This window comes from Somniosus microcephalus, chromosome 2 (genome assembly GCF_052327205.1).
Source record: "Somniosus microcephalus isolate GS21.2 chromosome 2, FLI_Smic_1.0, whole genome shotgun sequence".
NCBI lineage: Eukaryota > Metazoa > Chordata > Chondrichthyes > Squaliformes > Somniosidae > Somniosus > Somniosus microcephalus.
Genome location: NC_140988.1, coordinates 390,698,088 through 390,721,600, shown reverse-complemented (window position 1 = coordinate 390,721,600; position 23,513 = coordinate 390,698,088). Strand labels below are relative to the sequence as shown.

Sequence of the window (23,513 nt, the reverse complement as noted above, 5' to 3'; positions counted from 1 at the left end):
CGCCTCTGAGTCAGAAGGTCGTGGGTTCAAGTCCCACTCCAGAGACTTGAGCACAAAAATCTAGGCTGACACTCCAGTGCAGTGCTGAGGGAGTGCGGCACTGTCAGAGGTGCCGTCTTTCAGAGGAGATGTTAAACCGAGATCCCATCTGCTCTCTCGGGTGGACGTAAAAGATTCCATGGCACTATTTTGAAGAAGAGCCGGGGAGTTATCCCCGGTGTCCTGGGGCCAATATTTATCCCCAATCAACATAACAAAAACAGATGATCTGGTCATTATCACATTGCTGTTTGTGGGAGCTTGCTGTGTGCAAATTGGCTGCTGCGTTTCCTACATTACAACAGTGACTACACTTCAAAAAAGTACTTCATTGGCTGTAAAGCGCTTTGGGACATCCGGTGGTTGTGAAAGGCGCTATAGAAATGCAAGTCTTTCTTTTCTTTTTTGTCAGGAGGCCTGTAGACAACTCCAACCAGAGTCTTCCATCTTTTTCTGTTTCTTAATTCGACCCAACGTGTTTGCATTGCCTGCTCATCCTTACTGAAACCCCTTCTGCCCCTTCTTCCCACTGCTGGCATTGTGATTTTATCAATATTGCTGCTCCCCCTCCTTTCACAATATCCCTGTCCTGTCGAAAAACCTTATCGCCTGGAATATTTAGCTTCCAGTCATGCCCTGTTTGTAGCCAGGTCTCTGTTTTCGCTGCTACATCATACACTTTAAGCTGAATTTGTGCTTCTAATTTGCTTGTTTTATTCCTTATGCTACGTGCATTCGTGTAAAGAATTCCTATCTGGATAACTGCCCCCACCCTGCCCCTCCAAGTCACACACCATCCTGACTTGGAAGTATACCGCCGTTCCTTCATAGTCGCTGGGTTAAAATCCTGGAACTCCCCCCTTCCCCAACAGCACTGTGGGAGTACCTTCACCACACGGACTGCAGCGATTCAAGAAGGCGGCTCACCACCACCTTCTCAGAGGCAATTAGGGATGGGCAATAAATGCTGGCTTTGCCAGCGATGCCCACATCCTATGCATGAATTTAAAAAAGTGTCCTGATGGTGTTTTCTCACACACACACAGTCACACACACACACTCACTCACACACAGTCACACACAGTCACTCACACACACACAGTCACTCACACACACACAGTCACACACACACAGTCACTCACACACACACAGTCACTCACACACACACAGTCACACACACACACACAGTCACTCACACACACACAGTCACTCACACACACACAGTCACTCACACACACACAGTCTCACACACACACACAGTCACTCACACACAGTCACTCACACACACACAGTCACTCACACACACACAGTCACTCACACACACACAGTCACTCACTCACACACAGTCACTCACACACACACAGTCACTCACACACGCACAGTCACTCACTCACACACAGTCACTCACACACACACAGTCACTCACACACACACAGTCACTCACACACACACAGTCACTCACACACACACAGTCACTCACTCACACACAGTCACTCACACACACACAGTCACTCACACACGCACAGTCACTCACACACGCACAGTCACTCACACACGCACAGTCACTCACACACAGTCACTCACACACGCACAGTCACTCACTCACACACACAAAGTCACTCATACACACACAGTCACTCACTCACACACACAGTCACTCACTCACATAGTCACTCACTCACACACACAAAGTCACTCATACACACACAGTCACTCACTCACACACACAGTCACTCACACACAGAGTCACTCACACACACACAGTCACTCACTCACACACACAGTCACTCACACACAGTCACTCACACACACACAGTCACTCACTCACACAGTCACTCACACACAGTCACTCACTCACACACAGTCACTCACTCACTCACAGTCACTCTCACACACACAGTCACTCTCACACACACAGTCACTCTCACACACAGTCACTCTCACACACAGTCACTCTCACACACACAGTCACTCTCACACACACAGTCACTCTCACACACACACACAGTCACTCACTCACACACAGTCACTCTCACACACACAGTCACTCACACACACACACACACAGACCCACTCGCTGACACACACAGAGACCCACTTGCTGACACACAGTCACTCACTCACACAGTCACACACACACACAGTCACTCACTCACACACAGTCACTCACACACACACAGTCACTCACACACGCACAGTCACTCACACACGCACAGTCACTCACACACAGTCACTCACACACGCACAGTCACTCACTCACACACACAAAGTCACTCATACACACACAGTCACTCACTCACACACACAGTCACTCACTCACATAGTCACTCACTCACACACACAAAGTCACTCATACACACACAGTCACTCACTCACACACACAGTCACTCACACACAGAGTCACTCACACACACACAGTCACTCACTCACACACACAGTCACTCACACACAGTCACTCACACACACACAGTCACTCACTCACACAGTCACTCACACACAGTCACTCACTCACACACAGTCACTCACTCACTCACAGTCACTCTCACACACACAGTCACTCTCACACACACAGTCACTCTCACACACAGTCACTCTCACACACAGTCACTCTCACACACACAGTCACTCTCACACACACAGTCACTCTCACACACACACACAGTCACTCACTCACACACAGTCACTCTCACACACACAGTCACTCACACACACACACACACAGACCCACTCGCTGACACACACAGAGACCCACTTGCTGACACACAGTCACTCACTCACACAGTCACACACACACACAGTCACTCACACTCACACAGTCACTCACACCCACACAGTCACTCACACACACAGTCACTCACTCACACAGTCACACACACACACAGTCACTCACACTCACACAGTCACTCACACACACAGTCACACACACACACAGTCACTCACACTCACACAGTCACTCACACCCACACAGTCACTCACACACACAGTCACTCACACACACACAGTCACTCACACACACACACACACAGACCCACTCGCTGACACACACAGAGACCCACTCGCTGACACACAGTCACTCACTCACACAGTCACACACACACACAGTCACTCACACCCACACAGTCACTCACACACAGTCACTCACTCACACACACAGTCACTCACACACACACACACACAGACCCACTCGCTGACACACACAGAGACCCACTCGCTGACACACAGTCACTCACTCACACAGTCACACACACACACACACAGTCACTCACACACACACACAGTCACTCACTCACACACACTGTCACTCACTCACATACACACAGTCACTCACACACACACAGTCACTCACTCACACACAGTCACTCACACACACACACACAGTCGCTCACACACACACAGTCACACACACACAGTCACTCACTCGCTGACACACACAGAGACCCACTCGCTGACACACAGAGACCCACTCGCTGACACACAGAGACCCACTCGCTGACACACAGAGACCCACTCGCTGACACACAGAGACCCACTCGCTGACACACAGAGACCCACTCGCTGACACACAGAGACCCACTCGCTGACACACAGAGACCCACTCGCTGACACACACAGAGAGACCCACTCGCTGACACACATAGACCCACTCGCTGACACACACACAGAGACCCACTCGCTGACACACAGAGACCCACTCGCTGACACACAGAGAGACCCACTCGCTGACACACAGAGAGACCCACTCGCTGACACACAGAGAGACCCACTCGCTGACACACAGAGAGACCCACTCGCTGACACACAGAGAGACCCACTCGCTGACACACAGAGACCCACTCGCTGACACACACACAGAGACCCACTCGCTGACACACAGAGAGACCCACTCGCTGACACACAGAGAGACCCACTCGCTGACACACAGAGAGACCCACTCGCTGACACACAGAGACCCACTCGTTGACACACAGAGACCCACTCGCTGACACACAGAGACCCACTCGCTGACACACACACAGAGACCCACTCGCTGACACACAGACCCACTCGCTGACACACAGACCCACTCGCTGACACACAGAGACCCACTCGCTGACACACAGAGACCCACTCGCTGACACACAGAGACCCACTCGCTGACACACAGAGAGACCCACTCGCTGACACACAGACCCACTCGCTGACACACAGAGACCCACTCGCTGACACACAGAGACCCACTCGCTGACACACAGAGACCCACTCGCTGACACTCAGAGACCCACTCGCTGACACACAGACCCACTCGCTGACACACAGAGACCCACTCGCTGACACACAGACCCACTCGCTGACACACAGAGACCCACTCGCTGACACACAGAGACCCACTCGCTGACACACAGAGACCCACTCGCTGACACACAGAGACCCATTCGCTGACACACAGAGACCCATTCGCTGACACACAGAGACCCACTCGCTGACACACAGAGACCCACTCGCTGACACACAGAGACCCACTCGCTGACACACAGAGAGACCCACTCGCTGACACACAGACCCACTCGCTGACACACACACAGACCCACTCGCTGACACACAGACCCACTCGCTGACACACAGAGACCCACTCACTGACACACACAGAGACCCACTCGCTGACACACAGACCCACTCGCTGACACACAGAGACCCACTCGCTGACACACACACAGAGACCCACTCGCTGACACACAGAGACCCACTCGCTGACACACAGAGACCCACTCACTGATACACACACAGAGACCCACTCGCTGACACACAGAGACCCACTCACTGATACACACACAGAGACCCACTCGTTGACACACAGAGACCCACTCACTGATACACACACAGAGACCCACTCGTTGACACACAGAGACCCACTCGTTGACACACACAGAGACCCACTCGCTGACACACAGAGACCCACTCGCTGACACACACACAGAGACCCACTCGCTGACACACAGAGACCCACTCAAATTGTCCCTGTGTCTGTGCTTCGCTAAACGCAGCTCATTAAGCCTATCTGGGTTGCTAAGCTGAAGACCAGATAGGTGGCCATACCAACACAATCTAGGATGTAGTTATCGCTGTTTGTGGTATCAGGACCTAGCCTCGAAAAATCCCCTCTGCTGAGGCCAGGAGTGAGTGACTGCAGTTATATGTGAATACGATAACTGCAGAAATATGCTGCTTGTGATACCGAATCATCACTAATGTACATCTTTTTAGTTCCCACAGCACCACAGGGCAAGCAACGTGGGAATACCTCAGAAGCGGCCACCCCAGAAGTACTGGTCTCATGTGCACACACTGGTAAGAAACCCCAAAAGCAATTACCTACACACCTAATTTAGCTGCTTCCATTAGAATCATAGACTGATACAGTATAGAAGGTGGCCATTCGGCCCATCGTGCCTGTGCCAGCTCTTTGAAAGAGCTCTCCAATTAATCCCCACTTAGAAGTAACACATTTCTGGTTTAAAGAGCTGCATGAATATAAGGAGAGAAACACTGTGTAAAAATAATTATCCCTGTAACCCAGAGTGTTGGGTTTAAAACAAGACCTAAGTCAGCGTCACAAACTGAAACGCCAGCACTGAAATTCCTTTGCTTTACGAGCACGGAAATTGCTGTTTCAGAGAGGAGGTGCAGGAACATAGGAACAGGAGGAGGACATTCTGCCCCTCGGGTCTGTTACACAGGAGCAGGAGGAGGACATTCTGCCCCTCGAGCCTGTTACACAGGAACAGGAGGAGGACATTCTGCCCCTCGAGCCTGTTACACAGGAACAGGAGGAGGCCATTCAGCCCCTCGAGTCTGTTACACAGGAACAGGAGGAGGACATTCAGTCCCTCGAGTCTGTTACACAGGAACAGGAGGAGGCCAGTCAGCCCCTCGAGCCTGTTACACAGGAACAGGAGGAGGACATTCAGCCCCTCGAGCCTGTTACACAGGAACAGGGGGAGGCCATTCAGCCCCTTGAGTCTGTTACACAGGAACAGGAGGAGACCGTTCAACCCCTCGAGCCTGTTACACAGGAACAGGAGGAGGCCATTCAACCCCTCGAGCCTGTTACACAGGAACAGGAGGAGGCCATTCAGCCCCTCGAGCCTGTTACACAGGAGCAGGAGGAGGCCATTCAGCAACTTGAGCCTGTTACACAGGAACAGGAGGAGGCCAATCAGCCCCTCGAGCCTGTTACACAGGAACAGGAGGAGGCCAGTCAGCCCCTCGAGCCTGTTACACAGGAACAGGAGGAGGACATTCAGCCCCTCGAGCCTGTTACACAGGAACAGGGGGAGGCCATTCAGCCCCTTGAGTCTGTTACACAGGAACAGGAGGAGGCCATTCAGCCCCTTGAGTCTGTTACACAGGAACAGGAGGAGGCCATTCAGCCCCTTGAGTCTGTCACCATTCAATTAGATCATGGCTGATCTGTACCTCACTCAATTTACCCGGCTTTTCTCCCTATCTCTTGAGACCCTTACCTAACAATAATCTATTGATCTCAGTCTTGAAAATTTCAATTGACCCAGCATCCACAGCCTTTTGGGGGAGAGAGGTCCAGATTTCCACTACCCTTTGTGTGAAAAAAGGCTTTCTGATTTCACTCCTAAATGGCCGAGCTCGAATTTTAAGATTGTGCCCACTTATTCTGGATTCTACCACCAGGGTCAATAGTTTATCCGCATCTACCCGATCAAATCCCTTTATCATTTTAAACATCTCGATTCGATCATATTCACGGGAATACAAGCCCAGTCTGTGCAACCTGCCCTCATCATTTAACCCTTTCAGCTCTGGTATCATTCTGGTGAATCTTTGCTACACCCCCTCCGAGGCGTGTACCCTTCCTGAGGCGTGGTGCCCGGAACTGAACACAGTGTCCAGATAGGGTCTGACCAGAGCTTTGTATAACTGAAGCATCACTTCCACTTCACTTTATACCAGCCCCCTTGAGGAAAAGACCAACATTCAGTTAGCCTTTTTCATTGCTCTTTGGACCTGTGCAGATTTGGGCAGGATTCAGTCTCCACCCCTTTCTGCCTGCCATCCAAATGGCAATGGGAGGGCCAGGCTCTTTTTGCACCCATTCCTGATACTGGCACTATTAAACGAGGCGGGTCCAGCCATCAGCAGAAACCCTACGGTCAACATAAAGTACACAAACACCTGAGGACATGACAGTTCCCAGAACAAACCGTAAATGATCCTGCAGATATATCAGTAAAAAGAAGCTTTTTAAAAGTAAGATGGGACCCCTGACAGGAGAGAATTGTCAATTTGTAGAGGATGTTCAGAAATGGCAGTTATTAAATAAGTATTTTGCATTAGTCTTTACTGAAGAGAAGGTGAATTCTGAAGTGGTTGAGAGTGACATGAGCAATATTATGATATAGCAGCCTGCTACCCGCCAGCATCTCAGCACAACCCCAGCCCAGCATGAGGTTGAAAAGGCCATCCGACAACCGAAGAACAACAAGGCCTCAGGAGCAGATGGAATCCCTGCCGAGGCACTAAGGCATGGTGGAGAAGCACTGCTGGCGCAAATTCATGAACTCATTTCTCTTATCTGGAAGTAGAAGAGCATGCCAAGGAATCTCAGAGACGCCGTAATTGTTGTGTATGTAATATGTATGTTGCGAGCCCAGCAGCGACCAAAGGAAATCGCCCAGCACTCCAGGTACGAGAGGAGCAGCAGCAACAGAGAGGGGCGCTCCAGCCACGGGGCAAAAGTCCACCCAGGGCCAGGTAACTGAAATCCTTCCCGGGGAACGGGTGCTGCAAGGAACGGGCAGGCGAGCTGGGGAATAAACGGAGCCACGAGGACTAGCACGCCATCTAGTGGACAAAAGGGGAAAGTTTTTTTTTTCCTCCAGCAGTTTAAAATACAAAAAAAAACAACGCCATCTAGTGGACAAAGGGGAAAGCGATCTGGGGAACAAACGGAGCCACGAGGACTAGCACGCCATCTAGTGGACAAAAGGGGAAAAGTTTTTTCTCTTCAAAGTTTTTTTTCTCTTCAGCAGTTAAAATGTCGAAAGAAGGGTGGTTGGCACCATTTGTGGAGGACACAGAAGAATGGGAGGCCTATATCGAAAGGCATGAACTTTATTGCATAGTAAACAAGGTGGAAGATGACCAAAAGGTAGCAACCTTATTAAATGTTATGGGGGCAAAAACATACGGGCTGCTGAGGAATCTTCTTACTCCAGAAAAGCCAGCGGACAAAACATACGCCCAAATTGTTGATACGTTAAGGGAACATTTAAACCCTAAAGCACCATTTATAGCGGAAAGGTACCGCTTCTACAGACGCGACCAAAGGAATGATGAGTCGCAGGCAGCATATTTAGCTGAGCTCAGAAGGTTGTCCAAACATTGCCAGTTTGGAGCCATATTGACGGACGCGATCAGAGACAGATTTGTCTGTGGCATGTTAAATGAGAATACACGTAAACGGTTGCTAGCCAAGAAACAGCTCAGCCTAGATCAGGCGATTGAAATAGCATCGGTCCACGAAGCAGCAGCACAGGGTGCGGCTCAAATACGACAAAACACAACCGGTTATGACACCCATGAGGTGACATTTCACAAAGGTAAATGCTACCGTTGTGGCAAAACCACCCACGACCAAAGTAATTGTTGGTTTCGTGATAAAATATGCCGGCAGTGTGGGAAAAAGGGGCACATAGCGAAAGTTTGTCGGTCTGGTACGAAACCCAATCGTGGGGGCAATCCGAGCAGTACCAAGGCAAGGACAAAAATACATAAGCTGTCTGACAGTAGCTCAGACGAGTCACAGGAAGGCACAAAAGCAGAGCCTAAAGGTCTAGGATGTCTCAAGTTATATGGTGTAGACAAAACGGAGGACCACAGCACAATGTGGGTTAAAATGACGGTAGCAGGCGTCGAAGTTAATATGGAGCTGGACACGGGTTCAGCCCTATCAGTAATTAATGAACAAGATTATAACAGGCTGTTCAAAAGCATTCCCTTAAAGGATACGGAAATTAAATTAAAAACATATACGGGACAAAAAGTTTACCCGAAGGGAAAAATGCAAGTAACAGTTAAATACAACAGCAGAAAAGTGCCAGGACTTTATTTATACGTCCTACCAAACGGTGGACCACCACTTTTGGGTAGGGAATGGATAAGAAAAATCAACTTCAACTGGAAGTCGATACACGAGTTAAAAGTAGAGACCACCACGGATGATGCAACCATTACAAGCAGGCTGTCGAAACTATTGGCAAAAACGCCAGAGGTGTTCCAACAAGGGCTGGGGACCTTAAAGGACATTAGAGCAAAAATAACTATTGCTCAAGACGCAAACCCCAAGTTTTGTAAGGCCAGACCGGTGCCTTATGCCATTCGGCCAGCGGTGGAAGCAGAACTGGACGCCTTAGAGAGTGCAGGTGTCCTTACAAAGATTGAGTGGAGCGAGTGGGCCACGCCCATCGTCCCAGTTATAAAGAAATCTGCAAATAACACACCGGGGGAACCAAAGAAGGTTCGCATTTGCGGGGATTTTAAGATAACTATTAACCCAGTCCTGCACACGGTACAGTATCCGCTGCCGCGGATAGAAGACATATTCGCATCGTTAGCTGGGGGTAGACACTTTACGAAGATTGACCTTTGTCAAGCTTATTTACAGATGGAGGTGGAGCAGGACTCGAAAAAGCTCCTAACGATTAACACACACAAGGGATTGTACCAGTACAATCGCCTGGTATTTGGTGTGGCGTCCGCCCCGGCAATATGGCAGAGGACCATGGAACAGGTCCGACAGGGCATTCCAGGAACGCAATGCTACCTGGATGACATCCTGGTGACAGGACAAACGGATAACGACCACCAGCACGGTGGCATAGTGGTTAGCACTGTTGCCTCACAGCGCCAGGGACCCGGGTTCGAATCCGGCCTCGGGTGACTGTCTGTGTGGAGTTTGCACATTCTCCCCGTGTTTGCGTGGGTTTCCTCCGGGTGCTCCGGTTTCCTCCCACAGTCCAAAGATGTGCGGGTTAGGTTGATTGGCTATGATAAATTGACCCTTAGTGTTAGGGGGATTAAATACGTGGGGTTACGGGGATAGGGTGGGATATGTGTTGGTGTAGGGGTTACGGGGATCGGGTGGGATATGTGTCGGTGCAGGCTCGATGGGCCGAAATGGCCTCTATCTGCACTGTGGGGTTTCTGTGATTCTGTGACCTCGCTAACCTGGAGCGAGTACTTCTGCGGTTACAACAATACGGACTCGGGGCGAACAAGCAGAAATGTGAGTTTTTCCAGGAACGTATCTCATACTGTGGTCACATTATAGATAAGGAAGGCCCGCATAAGTCCCCGGAAAAGATCGAGGCAGTAGTGAAGGCCCCGCCCCCTGAGAATGTATCTCAGTTACGATCATTCTTAGGCCTTATAAACTATTACCATAAGTTCCTCCCCAACTTATCGTCCATTTTACATCCACTTAATTCATTGCTGCAAAAGGGAGTCTCCTGGAATTGGGACGAAGCGTGTGAGGCTGCTTTTAAAAAGGGTAAACAACTCATCACATCAAAGGAAGTGCTCGCACACTTTGACCCAAAAATGCCAATGAGGTTGGCATGTGACGCCTCCCCGTACGGTATAGGGGCAGTGTTGTCACACAAATTTCCCAACGGGACGGAGAGGCCAATAGCATTTGCCTCAAGGTCGTTAACTACAGCCGAAAGAAACTATGCGCAAATCGACAGGGAGGCCCTCAGTCTGGTGTGGGGTGTAAAATAATTCCACCACTACCTGCATGGGCAACGTTTCACACTACTGACGGATCATCAACCGTTGGTGTCGATATTCAATCCAACAAAAGGGGTGCCCCTGATGACGGCCCAAAGGCTACAGAGATGGTCACTGTTCTTAGGAGCACACCAGTACCTTATCGAATATAAGGGTACCAAACAGCATGGCAATGCAGATGGCCTGTCGCGGCTACCCTTGCCTACCGAGATCAAAGAGATAGTACAGGACCCCGTGGAAATATATCATACGGCTGTTATGGAACACTTGCCCATCACCAGCCAATGTATCGAGCGGGAAACACGGAACGACCCGACATTGGCAAGGGTTTACGAATTAACCGTGAAAGGCTGGCCGGCGCAGGGTGACGCATCATTGCAGACGTTTTCGGCAAGGAAGGACCAGTTGTCCGTCTGCCGGGGCACATTGATGTGCGGAGCCAGGGTAGTGGTCCCTCAAAAATTACAACATAAAGTGTTGCAGGACTTACACGAAGGTCATCTGGGGGGTGTCAAAATGAAAAGCCTCGCCAGAGCCTACGTCTGGTGGCCCGGCATTGACAGGGACATTGAGGAAGTAGCAAAAGCGTGCCAAGGATGCCAGATGGTACAGAACGTACCACCACAAGCCCCACTACATCCGTGGGAGTGGCCCTCAACGCCGTGGCAAAGGATCCACGTGGACTTCGCTGGCCCCTTCCTGGATGCGATGTTCCTTATTGTAGTGGACGCCCATTCAAAATGGCCGGAGGTCATAAAGATGTCATCAACGACAGCCGAAAAGACGGTCGCAGTCTTAAGGACCATTTTTGCCCGAAACGGGGTGCCCGAGCAAGTCTGTTCGGACAATGGGCCACAATTTGTGGCAGAAGAATTTCAAGCATTCCTAAAAAGGAATGGAGTGCGACATTATACGTCCGCACCATATCATCCGGCTACAAATGGGCTGGCAGAGCGATTTGTACAGACTTTTAAAAAGGCCATCAAGGCGATGGGAGAGGAAAGGTTGCCACTACAACACAAGGTGGACAACTTCCTATTTGCATACCGTAATGCTGCACATACGGTGACCAACCAGGCCCCCGCCGTCATGTTCTTTAATAGAAGGTTAAGGTCTCGCCTTGAATTGCTCAAACCAAACATTCGGAGAGATGTGGAAAACCGAGTATTTCGTAGGGCTCCTGACAGACAGACACGGAGCTTCGAGGTGGGGCAGCAAGTGTTGGCCCGTGATTATAGGAAGGAAAAGTGGCGGGCTGGTACGATAAAGGCCCGCCAGGGACCCTTGATGTACACAGTTGAGACAGGGAAAGGCATAATCAGACGACATGCTAATCAACTTGTGGAGTCCAGAAACCCAACTGATTCACTACCTCAAACGTCTCAGCACATTGTTCCAGCGGAATCACGGCCCAGCTCGTCGTTACAGAGGTCTCAGGATTGCGAGGAGTTCATCACTCCAGTGATCTCCACGGCACAGGATGTGCCATCAGACACCGACGAGTCCAGCGATGAAGGGGTGACGGAAGTACCTCCGCCTACACCGAGACCGACTAGAGAAAGACGTTATCCTAGTCGAGACAGGAGGCCTCCTCAGAGACTGAATCTATAACATGTTTCTGTTTATATATATATAAGTAGACAACTCTTGATGTAAATATGTTATGTAGATTGTGTTACCAAATGTTATTAGCCCTAGTTATGGGGCATCCATTGACTTAATTGCACGGGTAGGTTTTAATTAAAAGGGGAGGAATGTTGTGTATGTAATATGTATGTTGCTTTAAACCTATGGCCAGGGCAGCACTACTTTGTAGGGCGTAGTGATACCGTAGTACCACCCCTGGCCATAGGGGTATAAATAGTACTGTGGGTACTGATTTCCCCTCAGTTCCCGCCTGCTGGTATTAAGTAAAGACCTACGTTGAATCTTCCAAGCTGTCTCTTCATTATTGGATTAAGTATAGACACATACTTTACAGTAATTGTGACCATCTTCAAGAAAGGTGACAAGTCCGATTGCGGTAATTACAGAGGAGTTTCCCTGCTGTAAGCTTTTTATTTCGACTGGCATTAAATTGACAGCAAGACCAATTCTTTTGAAACAATTTGGAATAAGTTTATTAAACACACACATTCATGCACATCAAAACAATAGCCTACTGGTATTTATGCTCCATGCGATTACAACTTGTAAGGTAATGGGTTAGATTTACACAGACTGGTACTTCCCTGAGTTAGGCCATGCACGTGGCCTTTTTCCTTGCTTCTTGGTCTGGTCTGTAGAGGGAGGGCTTCTTGTTCTTCCACGTGATCATCCAGAGAGAGAGAGAGCCTTTGGTTCCTTGTTTTTATATCTTTTTAAAGTCCATTGTCTTCTAGTTTAATTCTTAAGACGGCATGATTGGGTCTTAGATTATGGCAGTTCTTGATTGGCTTTCTTTTGAACATGTGTCTGTCTGCAGTGGCTGGTGCCATTTCTTGCTAAAGTTAATTGCTTGTTGACACCTTTTAGTGGCTCTTGAGTTTCGATGGTATCTCTGTGGAGGTTGTGTATGTACCTTTAAGGGAATAACTGGTCTTAGACTGCAGTACCGGCAGTGACCACCCCTGTATAAAAGGCCCTAGCAGGCTTCTGTAGTTTCAGTTTCAAGCTGCCTCTTGTTCAGTAAAGTACCTGTTAACTGTTCTCCCGAAGTCCGTGTATTATTGAGGCGCGGACTTTACAGTGGCGACGAGTAAGTTCGAACTCACCTGCAGTGTGGCATCATCTCACGGGGATCTCGCCTGAAAGGAAGGTCCTGGAAGGTCATAGTCTGAGCAACGGGCGTCGACCGAGGGCAACCGCCCAAAGAATCCATCGGTATTTCGAGAATTGCGGGAGAGACTGTGGTTCCAGCGAATCGTGCTGGTAGCAGGTAGCGCGCTGACCCTTCCGGACTGCGGCGGGCTCAAGCTCGATCGAGCGGCTCTACAAATCGGGCCACGCAGTGTCGCCGGGAAAAGAAAACAAGAGAGAGAGGGTGGAGCACACAGGGCGCGGTCGGTGCTCGAGAACAGGACAGCGGAGAGAAACTAAACAGGGGGGAAGGAAAGCGAGACGCGCCGAAGCTGCGGGTCACCGCCATTACCCCGTAGAACACTAGGAGCAGCGTGGCAGTAAGGGGAAGAAGCAAAAGCGCGGGAGGCGCCATTTTATCCCGTTGGGGAAGAAGCAAAAGCGCGGGAGGCGCCATTTTAAATCACCCAAGATGCCGAAAAGTGGCAGTATCACTGCTTTCGACAACAAGGTAGAAGACTGGACCACGTATGTAAAAAGAATCGAAGTGTACTGCAAGGCAAATGAGGTGGCCGATGGAAAGAGGGTGTCGGTATTATTAAATCTGATGGGTGTGAATACGTACGGCCTATTGCGGAATTTAATTACCCCAGCTAAACCAATGGAGAAAAGTTTTGAGGAGATTGTTCATATCTTACAGGAACACCTAAGCCCTACACCACTGCTGATAGCAGAAAGATTCAAGTTCCATAAAAGAAACCAGCACAAAGATGAGAGCAATGCTGACTATCTTATGGAACTACGCAAGTTATCGAAGCACTGCCATTTCGGAGCAGGACTGGCAGACACCTTACGGGATAAGTTTGTTTGCGGGCTCCAGAGTGAAGGAACCCAGAAACGACTACTTTCAAAAAAGGACCTGACGCTAGAACAGGCTTTCAGCGTGGCAGTATCCTACGAAGCAGCAGCACGGGGAGCTGCGGAAATACAACAGAAACCACAAGAATACAGCGCTAACGAAATGGCGTATGAAGCCGACAAGTGCTATCGCTGCGGCAGAACAACCCATGAGCAGAAGGACTGCTGGTTTAAAGACAAAATATGCAGGCAATGCGGGAAAATGGGACATATAGCAAGAGTCTGCAGGTCGGGAAAGAAGACCAACACGACAAGAACTACTAAGGAACAGTACAGGAAAGTAAAGAAACTGACAGATAGTAGTTCAGAAGATCAGGAGAGTGATAAGGACTCCGGGAGCAGGCGACTAAGTTGTTTAAAATTACACAACGTGATCGCAAAAGAAGATCACCGAACCATTTGGGTCACCCTCATGATAGCAGGGTCCCCAGTGAAGATGGAATTGGACACAGGATCAGCCCTAACTGTCATGAATCGACGAGACTACGAGCGGTTATTCTCACACATACCCTTAAAGGACACGTCCATTGTATTGAAGACATACACGGGGCAAAAGGTCTACCCCAGAGGAAAAATGAGGGTGCCAGTTGAATATAACGGAAAGGAAACACAGAAACTATACATGTATATACTACGAGATGGAGGACCACCATTATTGGGACGTGAATGGATCCGAAGACTACAATTGGATTGGCATTCCATTCTGGCACTAACTGTGACTGACAAAAAAGATGATGACGTCGCACCTGGACGTCTGTCACAAATTCTATCTGACACGGAAGAGGTGTTCCAACAAGGACTTGGGACTCTAAAAGGAGTAAAGGCAACCATAAAGATTGAGGATAACGCAACCCCAAAATTTTTCAAGGCCAGACCGGTGCCATACGCGATACGCCCAGCTGTGGAAGCTGAACTGGAGAGTCTGGAGTGTTCGGGTTTGCTGTCTAAGGTGGACTGGAGCGAGTGGGCCACACCCATCGTTCCTGTAATGAAGAAAGCATTGAGCAGCACGCCTGGGGAGCCAACGAAGGTTCGCATCTGTGGTAACTTCAAGGTGACTGTGAACCCAGTCCTGCACACAGTACAGTATCCGCTTCCGCGGATAGAAGATATTTTCGCCTCACTATCTGGAGGGAAACGTTTTACAAAGATTGACCTGGCTCAAGCGTATCTACAAATGGAGGTGGAAGAAGCATCTAGGAAATACCTCACGATAAACACTCACAAAGGCCTTTACCAGTACAATCGACTGGTATTTGGGGTAGCATCGGCCCCGGCTATGTGGCAGAGGGCAATGGAACAAGCCCTGCAAGGGATCCCGGGGACCCAGTGTCATTTGGACAACATCCTGGTTACGGGCGAAAATGACAATGAACACCTGGCCAACCTGGAACAGGTGCTCATGAGATTGCAGGAATATGGGCTACGAGCCAACCGTCCCAAATGCGAGTTCTTCAGGAGACAAATCTCGTATTGTGGCCACATGATTGATGAGGAAGGGTTGCATAAGTCGCCGGACAAGATTGAGGCTGTAGTCAAGGCTCCAGCACCAGAAAATGTGTCGCAACTGAGGCCGTTCCTCGGGTTGGTGAACTACTACCATAAGTTCTTGCCGAATTTATCAACAATTCTGCACCCACTGAACGCCCTCCTTCAAACTGGTGTGACATGGAAATGGAGTGATGAGTGTAAGCGTGCCTTTCAGGAATGTAAATGCCAAATCACTTCAAAAGAAGTATTGGCCCACTACAACCCAACACTACCGATTCGGTTGGCATGTGATGCGTCACCTTACGGCATTGGAGCGGTGCTGTCACACAAATTCCGTGACGGTTCAGAGAGGCCAATAGCCTTTGCATCGCGCTCGCTAACCTCAGCCGAGCGTAACTACGCCCAGATTGACAGGGAGGCCCTCAGCCTGGTGTGGGGGGTGAAGAAGTTCAATCACTATCTGCACGGGCAGAAATTCACCCTACTGACTGATCATCAACCCCTGGTCTCAATTTTTAACCCAAAGAAGGGCGTTCCGGTGATGACGGCGCAACGGCTGCAAAGATGGTCACTTTTTCTAGGGGCACATCAGTATGACATAGAGTACAAAGGTACGAAACAACATGGAAACGCTGATGGGCTGTCGCGCCTACCGTTGCCTACGGCGGAAGAAGCACCTGCAGTGGACCCTGTGGAGATATTCCATGCGACCATAGTCGAATGTTTGCCTGTTACAAACGCAAGTATTGAGAAGGAAACCCGAAATGACCCGACACACTCTCGGGTCTATGATTTGACGGTGAAGGGATGGCCAGCACATGGCGACTCACTGTTGCCAGCATTCTCGCCAAGGAGGGAACAGCTGTCAGTGTGCCGGGGAACCTTGATGTGTGGATCCCGAGTGGTAATTCCACCCAAGTTGAGAGATAGAGTACTCAATGAGCTTCACGAGGGTCATCTGGGAGGGGTAAAAATGAAGAGCCTAGCCAGGGCGTTTGTGTGGTGGCCGGGAATCGATAAAGAAATCGAGGATATGACCAAGAGATGCACAGGATGCCAGAAGGTCCAAAACGCTCCACCACAGGCCCCGCTACATCCATGGGAGTGGCCCTCATCTCCATGACAACGGGTACACATTGATTTCGCTGGTCCATTTATGGACTCAATGTTTCTAATTGCTGTGGACGCCCATTCGAAATGGTCAGAGGTCATTAAAATGTCCTCCACCACCACGGAGAAAACTATTGCAGTCCTAAGGACCATCTTCGCCAGGAATGGGTTGCCAGAACAGATCTGTTCCGACAATGGCCCACAGTTTGTGTCTGAGGATTTCCGGAGGTTCCTGAAGAATAATGGGGTGAAACATTACACATCTGCCCCATATCATCCAGCCACAAATGGATTGGCTGAGAGGTTTGTTCAGACCTTTAAAAAGGCCATAAAGGCAATGTATAATGACGACATACCACTGCAACACAAGGTGGATAACTTCCTGTTTGCTTACCGGAATGCGACACATGCAGTAACCAACCAAACTCCAGCCGTACTGTTTTTCAACCGGAGACTAAGATGTCGCTTGGATTTGCTCAAACCAAACATAAGACGAGATGTTGAGGATAAGCAGTTCCAGCACATAAATGAGAAGCCAACCAGGAGCTTCAAGATAGGGCAACCAGTCTTGGCCCGTGACTACCGAACAGAAAAATGGCAGCCAGGCACGATATGCACACAGCAGGGACCACTAATGTACACAGTGGACGTTGGAGATGCCATGCTGACCAGATTCTAGAGTCACAGGAACAAGCCAAACCTGTACCACAAGCATGTGCACCTGGTAATGAGCCCGAAGTACAGATTGCGTCTACCTCAGAAGCAGGGGTATTGGAAGCTGACGAACCAACCAATGACAATGAGCCAGAATTGACTCCACTGCCAGAACAGGATACTCAAGAAAGGCACTATCCAGTCCGGATCAGGAAGCCTCCTCAAAGACTGAACTTATAAATGACTATTTCAGTTGATGTATATATTACTGAGAAAATTGTAATTGTAATTAGTTATTATTTAGTTGTTAAATGAATGTTATGTACTGTTTATCTAAAAGGGGAGGAATTGTTGTGTATGTACCTTTATGGGAATAACTGGTCTTAGACTGCAGTACCGGCAGTGACCACCCCTGTATAAAAGACCCTAGCAGGCTTCTGTAGTTTCAGTTTCAAGCTGCCTCTTGTTCAGTAAAGTACCTGTTAACTGTTCTCCCGAAGTCCGTGTATTATTGAGGCGTGGACTTTACAGGGGTTATCCTGTTATGCAGGTTTTCTTTGTTAAGTTTCGCGCCATTGCCTTACCATGGGGAGATCCATACACATCAAATTTATCTTTATCTTATATTAATAGTCTCGAGTCCATCACACATACAGAACACAGATTTCTATTCTTACAGATTCCGCGCCTTGAGGGGGAAATATCCTTATTGACCCCTCATTTGGTTTATCTCCTCAGGGCTCGCATGTGGTGGTTCAGTTTTCAAAGGAGTTTTCTCAGGTAGCAGATCATGATGATCCCCACCACTACAGTTATGGCTTGTATCAGTATCATAAGCATTGAGAGGGTTCTGAGCCAGGGATGTTGTCCTACATTATACATTGTTTCCCACCATGGGCTGGCTCCTAGCTTTTGTATAGCTCTGCTGTTTATGGTATTGTTCTGTGTCGTCTGTATCCGTATCATGGTCCTGTGGGAGACGAGATCAGTGTAGCATTCACTCTTTGGCAGTTTTTAACTGGTTAATGTGATACCACTTCTTGTACTTACCGCCCTTTTCCCCGGTAACTGAATCAAATAAACTGCAGGGTTCAACCGGTCTATAATCGTGTGCGGTCCCCACCACCTGGGCTCAAAGACATGCTTCTTTTTCCCATAATTTGGAATCTTTACGATGTCCCTCACCTGATACTCAAAGGGAGGTACTTTCTTGTCAAAGTACCTTTTAATTTGTCTTTTTGACTTCCCCAATTTCGTGGCCACAAATCGATTCATCTGATCAGTGTGATCTACCACTTGTTCCAGCCACTTGGAACTACATGGTTCCATGGTCGAGGGGCTCATCCCCGTTAGTGTTAGCTGGCCTGGCATTCTCATGAGCCTGCCCGTCATGACCTGATATGGGGAGACTCCTGTTGTTTAATGAGGTGTGGACCTCATTGCCATTAAGCACATTGGCAGCATGTTAACCCGTTGAGTGGGGTGGTCTGCACACAATTTTTTTAACATTAACTTGAGGGTCCTGTTCCTCCTTTTGACCCCTCTGGACGACTGGGGGTGGTGAGCAATGTGTAGTTTGTGTTTTATCCCCAACATTTCCTGCAGGTGGGTAAAAATCTTACCAGTAAAGTACGAGCCTTGATCTCTGTCCACTTGTACCGGTACTCCCCACCTACAAAACACGTGATTTAATAGTGTTTTGTCTGCCGTGATTGTGGTGTTGGAGCGGCAGGGGAATGCTTCTATCCATTTAGTGAATTGATCCATCACCACTAGGGCATGCTGAAAATTACCTTGCGCCTGTGGAAGTGGCCCAATTAAGTCTATCTGGAGGTGAGTCGTGGCCCTTGAGGTGGGGGCGCGCTTTGAAGCAAGGCTCGGTTAGTGCACGTGGGAGGATTGTGCTGCAGGCACGGTAGGCATGGTGCCACATAAAGGTTGAATGTTTCCCTCATGGAAGGCCACCAAGCTGTGGCCTTATAGAAGGCTACCAGGGCCGAATAGTGCCCTGCCTTGGGGTGGGAGTGAAAGAGGGAGAGCAGTTCCTGAACCACCTCTGGTGGAACACACACCACCGGGCAGGCGTATGGCTTTCTTTAGAACATCAGCAACTGCTCCGTTGAGTCAGGGGCAGTGTCTAGTGTGGTATTGGGGGCCCAGGCTGGTGGTTGGGGAAGGGGTCTGTCAGGGGCAGTGCCTAGTGTGGTATTGGGGGCCCAGGCTGTCGGTTGGGGAAGGGGTCTGTCAGGGGCAGTGCCTAGTGTGGTATTGGGGGCCCAGGCTGTCGGTTGAGGAAGGGGCCTGTCAGGGGCAGTGCCTAGTGTGGTATTGGGGGCCCAGGCTGTCGGTTGAGGAAGGGGTCTGTCAGGGGCAGTGCCTAGTGTGGTATTGGGGGCCCAGGCTGTCGGTTGGGGAAGGGGTCTGTCAGGGGCAGTGCCTAGTGTGGTATTGGGGGCCCAGGCTGTCGGTTGGGGAAGGGGTCTGTCAGGGGCAGTGCCTAGTGTGGTATTGGGGGCCCAGGCTGTCGGTTGGGGAAGGGGTCTGTCAGGGGCAGTGCCTAGTGTGGTATTGGGGGCCCAGGCTGTCGGTTGGGGAAGGGGTCTGTCAGGGGCAGTGCCTAGTGTGGTATTGGGGGCCCAGGCTGTCGGTTGGGGAAGGGGTCTGTCAGGGGCAGTGCCTAGTGTGGTATTGGGGGCCCAGGCTGTCGGTTGGGGAAGGGGTCTGTCAGGGGCAGTGCCTAGTGTGGTATTGGGGGCCCAGGCTGGTGGTTAGGGAAGGGGTCTGTCAGGGGCAGTGCCTAGTGTGGTATTGGGGGCCCAGGCTGGTGGTTGGGGAAGGGGTCTGTCAGGGGCAGTGCCTAGTGTGGTATTGGGGGCCCAGGCTGGTGGTTGGGGAAGGGGTCTGTCAGGGGCAGTGCCTAGTGTGGTATTGGGGGCCCAGGCTGGTGGTTGGGGAAGGGGTCTGTCAGGGGCAGTGCCTAGTGTGGTATTGGGGGCCCAGGCTGTCGGTTGGGGAAGGGGTCTGTCAGGGGCAGTGCCTAGTGTGGTATTGGGGGCCCAGGCTGGTGGTTGGGGAAGGGGCCTGTCAGGGGCAGTGCCTAGTGTGGTATTGGGGGCCCAGGCTGTCGGTTGAGGAAGGGGTCTGTCAGGGGCAGTGCCTAGTGTGGTATTGGGGGCCCAGGCTGTCGGTTGAGGAAGGGGTCTGTCAGGGGCAGTGCCTAGTGTGGTATTGGGGGCCCAGGCTGGTGGTTGGGGAAGGGGTCTGTCAGGGGCAGTGCCTAGTGTGGTATTGGGGGCCCAGGCTGGTGGTTGGGGAAGGGGTCTGTCAGGGGCAGTGCCTAGTGTGGTATTGGGGGCCCAGGCTGGTGGTTGGGGAAGGGGTCTGTCAGGGGCAGTGCCTAGTGTGGTATTGGGGGCCCAGGCTGGTGGTTGGGGAAGGGGTCTGTCAGGGGCAGTGCCTAGTGTGGTATTGGGGGCCCAGGCTGGTGGTTGGGGAAGGGGTCTGTCAGGGGCAGTGCCTAGTGTGGTATTGGGGGCCCAGGCTGGTGGTTGGGGAAGGGGTCTGTCAGGGGCAGTGTCTAGTGTGGTATTGGGGGCCCAGGCTGGTGGTTGGGGAAGGGGTCTGTCAGGGGCAGTGCCTAGTGTGGTATTGGGGGCCCAGGCTGGTGGTTGGGGAAGGGGTCTGTCAGGGGCAGTGCCTAGTGTGGTATTGGGGGCCCAGGCTGGTGGTTGGGGAAGGGGTCTGTCAGGGGCAGTGCCTAGTGTGGTATTGGGGGCCCAGGCTGGTGGTTGGGGAAGGGGTCTGCCTTCCTCGTGCCAGGCGCTTACAACGGCACATGGCCAGTATTGCTGCTGCAGGGATTTTAAATCTAGTTGATCTGTTGGGAAGCCCTTGCTAACTGCATTGCAGGGCTCAACAACTATATCCTCTATCTCCCAATCAATCGCAGTGTCCTTGGCTGCTCTGTCTACTCTAGAATTTCCCTCACTATGTGGACCCCCTTTTCTATGGGCTGCTACCTTTCCTATGAAGCGGGGCTGGGATCGCTGTTTAAGGTAGGACCAGAGCAGGTGTAACCAGGGCCCATGGACCAGGGCCTTACCGTCTATTGTATGGTAGTCATTTTTCTGATATAGGGGCAAGGAGAGCATGGTGTTTATAGCATAGGCACTATCGGACCAAATATTCACGGGTCTATCGGAGGTTTCTTTCACGGTGGTTAGAAGTGCGGCGATTTCTGCATGTTGTGAGGACTGTCGGTTGCATCGTCGCTGGATGGTTCTCTCTGGCAATGCCACAGCACACCCGGTGTGGGGGGAATCCCTCGATGTGATATGAGGACCCATCGATGTAGACATCTGGGGATCCCTGTATGGGTCCTTTCTGCACAGGATGGGTCTCAAAGTTAATCAGGGGTAGCAGACATTCATGCGGTTCCCCCTCATAGACTAGAAATTGTAGCAGCAATGTGGTGGGTTTGGAAATGATACCAATGTCTCTTTCCATAAATTCCAATGTCCATTTGCTGAGGCGCTGCGAGGAAACTAGCAAATCTCCAGGTTTCATCGGTAGGTTCAGAGGCGTGTAAGCGCTGTGAAGGATGGTCGCTTGTAGCCCAGAAATAAAGATAAAATGTACCGCCCAGAAGACGGCCAGCAGGTGGCGCTCGCATGCGGTATACGTCTTTTCTGCCCCCTGCAGGACTCATAAGAACATAATAAATAGGAGCAGGAGTCGGCCATTCGGCCCTTCGAGCCTGCTCCGCCATTCAATGAGATCATGGCTGATCTTCTACCTCATCTCCATTCACCGGCCCTATCGCCGTATCATTCCAGACGCATATGCAATGGGCTGCAGTCGAACAGCTCACGTTTGGCACAGAACTGCAGCGAGGCTTTGTTCTGTGGCCCCGACCTCCAAATGGAAGGGCTGCGTGGGATCCGGAGGAATCAGACATGCAGCCGGTATCACTGCAGTTTTTAATTTGGCCATGGACTGGGTGTGAGCATCAGCCCATGTCGGGCGTATGTCATCACCCTGCACTTTTATCAAATCATACAGGGGCTTTACGCACTCTGCAAAGCCTGCGATAAAGTTCCTTTGGTACCCCACCAAACCCAAGAATGATCGTAGGGCTGTTTTGGAAGTGGGTAATGGTAGTCACTGTGTTATCTCCACCTTGTGGGAGTCGGGGGGCGATTCCTCTGGAGAAATGGACACTCCCAGAAAGGTGAGGGGGAGGGATTCAAATTCCTGGGACATTGGAATCGGTTCTGGGGGAGGTGGGACCAGTTCAAACCGGATGGTTTGCACCTGGGCAGGGCCGGGACCGATGTCCTAGGGGGAGTGTTTGCCAGTGCTCTAGGGGAGGGTTTAAACTAAAATGGCAAGGGGTTGGGAACCTGAGCAAGGGAACAGAAGAAAGGGAAACAAGGATAAAAGCAAAAGATAAGAAGGAGAAAAACAAAAGTGGCAGTCAGAGAAATCAACAGTTTAAATCAAACATGGCCACAGTAAATAATAATTCTAATGGGTGTAAGAGCGTTAAAAAAACAAGCCTGAAGGCTTTGTGTCTTAAAGCGTGGAGCATTTCTAATGAGGTGGATGAATTAGCTGCGCAAATAGAGGTAAACGAATATGATTTGATTGGGATTACGGAAACATGGCACCAGGGTGGCCAAGGCTGGGAACTCAACATCCAGGGGTATTCAATATTCAGGAAA

The 23,513-nt window shown here is 50.4% G+C and overlaps 1 protein-coding gene and 1 pseudogene across 5 annotated transcripts in view; one reads left to right on the top strand and one right to left on the bottom strand.

The window, feature by feature from the left end:
* LOC147123873 (disintegrin and metalloproteinase domain-containing protein 12-like) overlaps nucleotides 1–23,513 on the top strand; it is a 566,371-nt gene that overhangs the window by 479,141 nt on the left and 63,717 nt on the right. For 4 of the 5 annotated variants that reach the window (XM_085976452.1, XM_085976448.1, XM_085976447.1 and 1 more), the window contains one exon: nucleotides 5,281–5,364. The exons of the other annotated variant lie outside the window; for it this stretch is intronic. In XM_085976452.1, coding sequence (XP_085832578.1) covers nucleotides 5,281–5,364 — 84 coding nt within the window. The remainder of the gene's footprint in view (nucleotides 1–5,280; nucleotides 5,365–23,513) is intronic. 5 annotated transcript variants of the gene reach the window in all.
* On the bottom strand, nucleotides 18,665–22,056 carry LOC147123874 (protein NYNRIN-like; annotated as a pseudogene).